The sequence below is a fragment of the Aulonocara stuartgranti genome (assembly GCF_965226115.1).
Source record: "Aulonocara stuartgranti genome assembly, chromosome: 9".
NCBI lineage: Eukaryota > Metazoa > Chordata > Actinopteri > Cichliformes > Cichlidae > Aulonocara > Aulonocara stuartgranti.
In genome coordinates this window covers 6215142-6219511 of record NC_138960.1, presented here as the reverse complement: position 1 = coordinate 6219511, position 4370 = coordinate 6215142, and the positions used below count along the sequence as shown (strand labels likewise).

Genomic DNA, 4370 nt, shown 5'->3' with positions numbered 1-4370 from the left:
AAATCATTTCTTGTTCACAAATTTAGAGCCAAAGAAGCTATTCACAAATTATGAATACCCAGCCTTGTCTTAACTAAAACTGTTGTTTCACTGTGTTTCACTTCAGCAGCATCAATCTTTGCACAGATAATATTCATGTGATGATTCCTTATTTTCTGGAGTGTATTGCCAGCATATTTTCAAAGGACATTATATGCTAGAAAATATAAAAAATAAATGAATAAAAATTTGGTAAGAAAAAACATCTCATTGGTTCTATGAGTATGAGTTCAGTCTTCAGTTACTTTGACCAACTCTCTTTGCTGTAATATTTGCATTAATTCAATGAAATCTTAGAACTGTTAGCTTTATTTTAAAACCAACATTGTATTTAATATCAGAAAAATACTTTTAGACAGGCCTGGGTTTTTTGGCCTGTCATTTTTAAGCGGGAACCTCAGAAAGGTATTTTTGACTTTTGTTTGACATCAGAAAGCAAAGAGACTGCACAAAATCTACAGGTGTTACCATATTATATGACCCTTGTTTGTAACAGAAATGTATTAACTTTTTAATATTTTTTGTGTTGCCTTTTTTTCAGAATGGCTTTGATGAAGCTTCTAAATACTCGCCCTGACACACCGTATTTCTGGCCACCCCCACTGCATTTCAAAATGTTAAGATCATGCGACCAGCTGAGGGTCACTAGCTGGCACTTCCAAGATGGGACAGCTACACCCCTGATTACCAAAAAGAACACTGTGGCAGCCATCATAGATACCCAGACTGTGACCAAGGTCACAATATTTGAGGAATTCTCCTCTAAAATCCAGCAGGGGGGATGCTACATAATGAGGGGGTATGAACTCAGGGGCCCGGCCCCACCATACAATATAAATATAACTGCACGAACCCAATTTTTTAAGGCTGCAAACCTAACTGTTAGTGAGGATCGTTTCACCGAAGCAGAGCATCTTCTACATCCTCCTGCTCCACTGACACCTCTGAAGATGGGCTCCACAAGTGGCGGGCTCATCACAGTCCAAGGGGAGGTGGTGGAGGTAAGTATTTGTGGTTCCATCAGAATTTACATGGCTTTAGGTTTCCAAATAACCCATTATTGCGTGTATTTTTTTACAGTTAAAACTCATTTTTGCTGTCAAGCAGAGACTAAATTCTGTTAAGATTGTTAAGCACAATTTTTAAAAAATATTTTCCAAAGACCGTTTCTGGTATTTATGCAGCCAATTTGCATTGTGTCTACATACATTTGTATTGTAAGGGCTAGATTCCAATGAACAGTCTCTACTTGATAATAAAAAACAAACAGAATAATTATTTTATATACCTGTGTATATAAATTTATACAAAGGTCTTCATCTTAATATATAGTCAAAGGAGCTTGCAAAGAAAAGCGTCTGGACTTCTTTAAAGAAGAAGTCCAGACACTTTTCTTTGCAAGCTCCTTTGACTACGATGACCTGGATGACTGAGAACCTTCACAGACATCTTAATATATACTTTATAATAAAAATAAAAGCAGATACAATGGAAACTGGCAAAATTACCCTGAATTGGGCATAATGGACACCAACTAGAATTTGTAAACTGGCAAACTTTTCATTTATGTTGCTGTCACTTAAGAATCCAACTAAGTTACAAATGTATTGTTTGTAGAAAGATTTCCTTCAAGCTGTTTCATAATCATGAAAAACATCCTAATAAACTGCTTCTGATAAGTTCAATGAAGAATACTTAATAACAGCAATAATATAATCTAAAAATCTTACTGAAGAAATAAAAACCTACCACATATCAATACACTAACTATTATTGATATTTTATTTCAATTTACTTTTCAGTTTTCTGCAGTAAAGGACGTAGTGTTGGGAAAACAGCACGTTCCCTTGCGAAATCTCCAGCTAAAGGAGGTAATGATGCAATTTTAGTTTTATATTGAAATTGGTTAAACTAATGTGACAAATTTAACATTGCTGGTACATGAGCAGAGTGTATGAGGCTGTGGGCTTTCTTTTTCTAGTTACTGGATTTTGGATTATTTAATTAATAAATCTATAATTCTGTCATATTTGTGATTTCAGGATGGTTATACCATATCAGTCTGCCTCTGGAGGGAGGCAGGAATTCACACCTTTAATGTGGGAGACCAGATTAACCTCTCCCACATGAAGCTGAACCGCACCGCATATGGGCCACAGCTGCACAGCACTACTTATACGAAGGTTCAGGTATGAAGAAGCTAAACCTTTGTACCAATATTTCACAGCATTGTCTTATCAACAAATGTTTAGAACTAGGTTTTGAAATGTAACTACATATTCTTTCAGTCTGGGTCAAAATATGAAATAATAATAATTATATATATATATATATATATATATATATAATTATTATACACACACACACACACACACACACACACACACACACGCACATATATATAGATGTCCAGATGAACATAATCCCAAGATGTCTTTGGGATTTAATTACCTGCATGATTGATCATGCATCATATAATGCATAATGTAACACATACATATAAACGTATAAACACAATGTGTATGTCTTGGTGGCTTACTGAAACCACATGATGACCATAGATTTTCTTTTTGGATAAAAAAAAGGGAATGTTTGCAGGGCTAAATATGTGCTTATGCTTTGTCAACAGACAAAAGTAGAGGACAGAGAGGAGGTCCTCATCGTTGGTGTGGCCATGAGTGACAAGCCAAACCAGCTTGAGGTTCTTCTGGATGATGGGCAGAGCCTCTTCATCAACAGTGAGCTCTGGACACCATTTGACAATGAACTTGAGGAGGCAGCGGTCAGGGTAAAAGTTCAAATTAAGGGGAAGCAAATTATGCAGATTTAAAAAAAACACTGTGAATAATTTAAAAAATGTATTCATTTGTTCCTTTGTTTGTTACTTGTTTGTTTGTTCAAAAATATAAAATGTTATATTTTATAAATTAAAAACAATGAAGTTAATATTTTCTGTGTATTTATAATCTTTAATTAATCACACATTGTTAAATGCTTAAGTGACAGCAACATAAATGAAAAGTTTGCAAGTTTACAAATTCTAGTTGGTGTCCATTATGCCCAATTCAGGGTAATTTTGCCATTTTCCATTGTGTATGCTTTTATTTTTATTATAAAGTATATATTAAGATGAAGACCTTTGTGTAAATTTATATACACAGGTATATAAAATAATTATTCTGTTTGTTTTTTATTATAAAGTAGAGACTGTTCATTAGAATCTAGCCCTGTACCATAATTAACTGTTTTGAAAATCTAATAAATATTCATTTTAACATTCCTGCTCTTTTAATTTTTTATTCAAATAATTGTGGAAGCGCAAAATGATGAACTTGAGATTTCTGGGTAGACATGATATCAATGAGAATAGAATAGAATATAATAATCCTTTAATTGTCCCACAAGGGGAAATTTGTTTGTTTCAGCAGCACAAAAAAAAGAAAACACACACACACATATACAAACAGAACAGGACACAGAACAGAAACACGATTTTTACATAGTTACATTCATTTACATTAATTACATTACAAATTAATCCAAAATCTATACAAACAATTGAAGCATCCGTTGGAATTGTGAATACATCCTTGTTTGCCATGTTTACATTTATGGCCCTAAGATGCGCAGACACATGATAGGCTATTAACTGCAAAAATATATACATATATAAACAGGAAATGAGAGACAAAATATATTCTTTGATTTGCTGGAGTTGTGTGCACATCCCGTATGGCAAGGATAAATAACATTACAACTTCATTAAAACTCCCAAGAGCTTCTTTTTTTCCATTTAGTTTAGTTTTAGTTTAGCTTTCCTGATTTGATGATAAACTACAGAATATTGTTGAAATGAAGTTCACATTGTGATATATTTCAGGTACGGAGAGTCACACAGCTGAACAATTGATGCACATATTTAAAGAAACAGGGATCAAATAAAGAACATTGCTGTGGAATAAATTACACTGAAAAATAATCACTGCCCTGTGTTAGAGAGTGATTTATGATCAGGTATTAATTGGGTTAACTTTACCTCTTACAGCTTTTAACATAGTGCTGTGACCAGGATAAAATTCATCATAAAGTAGCTGGAAACAGTAGACTCATTAACATGAATTTTATGGTTCTACTGTGATCAAAACTCATATCAGCTGTGTGACCTCATAAAATGATAAACAGAAACACATCTGACTGCGTGTGATCTTCATGAACTTCATAAACGTTTCAAATAGACTTAATGGGTCAAACTATATGTCTGACCCATTATCTATATATTTTTAGAGCAGTCTAAGCACAGATGTGGAAAACCACTGTTACACCTATTCTAT

General features: G+C 33.7%; 1 protein-coding gene across 1 annotated transcript; it reads left to right on the top strand.

The window, feature by feature from the left end:
- Positions 1-989: 989 nt before the first annotated feature.
- Positions 990-2980, top strand: LOC309714551 (uncharacterized protein; the record flags this gene model as incomplete). The annotated part of the gene is made up of 4 exons (XM_082547095.1): positions 990-1040; positions 1842-1910; positions 2082-2228; positions 2669-2980. 4 exons carry the CDS (start codon positions 990-992, stop codon positions 2867-2869), a joined length of 468 nt encoding a protein of 155 aa, XP_082403221.1. The 3' UTR covers positions 2870-2980.
- Between the last annotated feature and the right edge of the window lie 1390 nt (positions 2981-4370).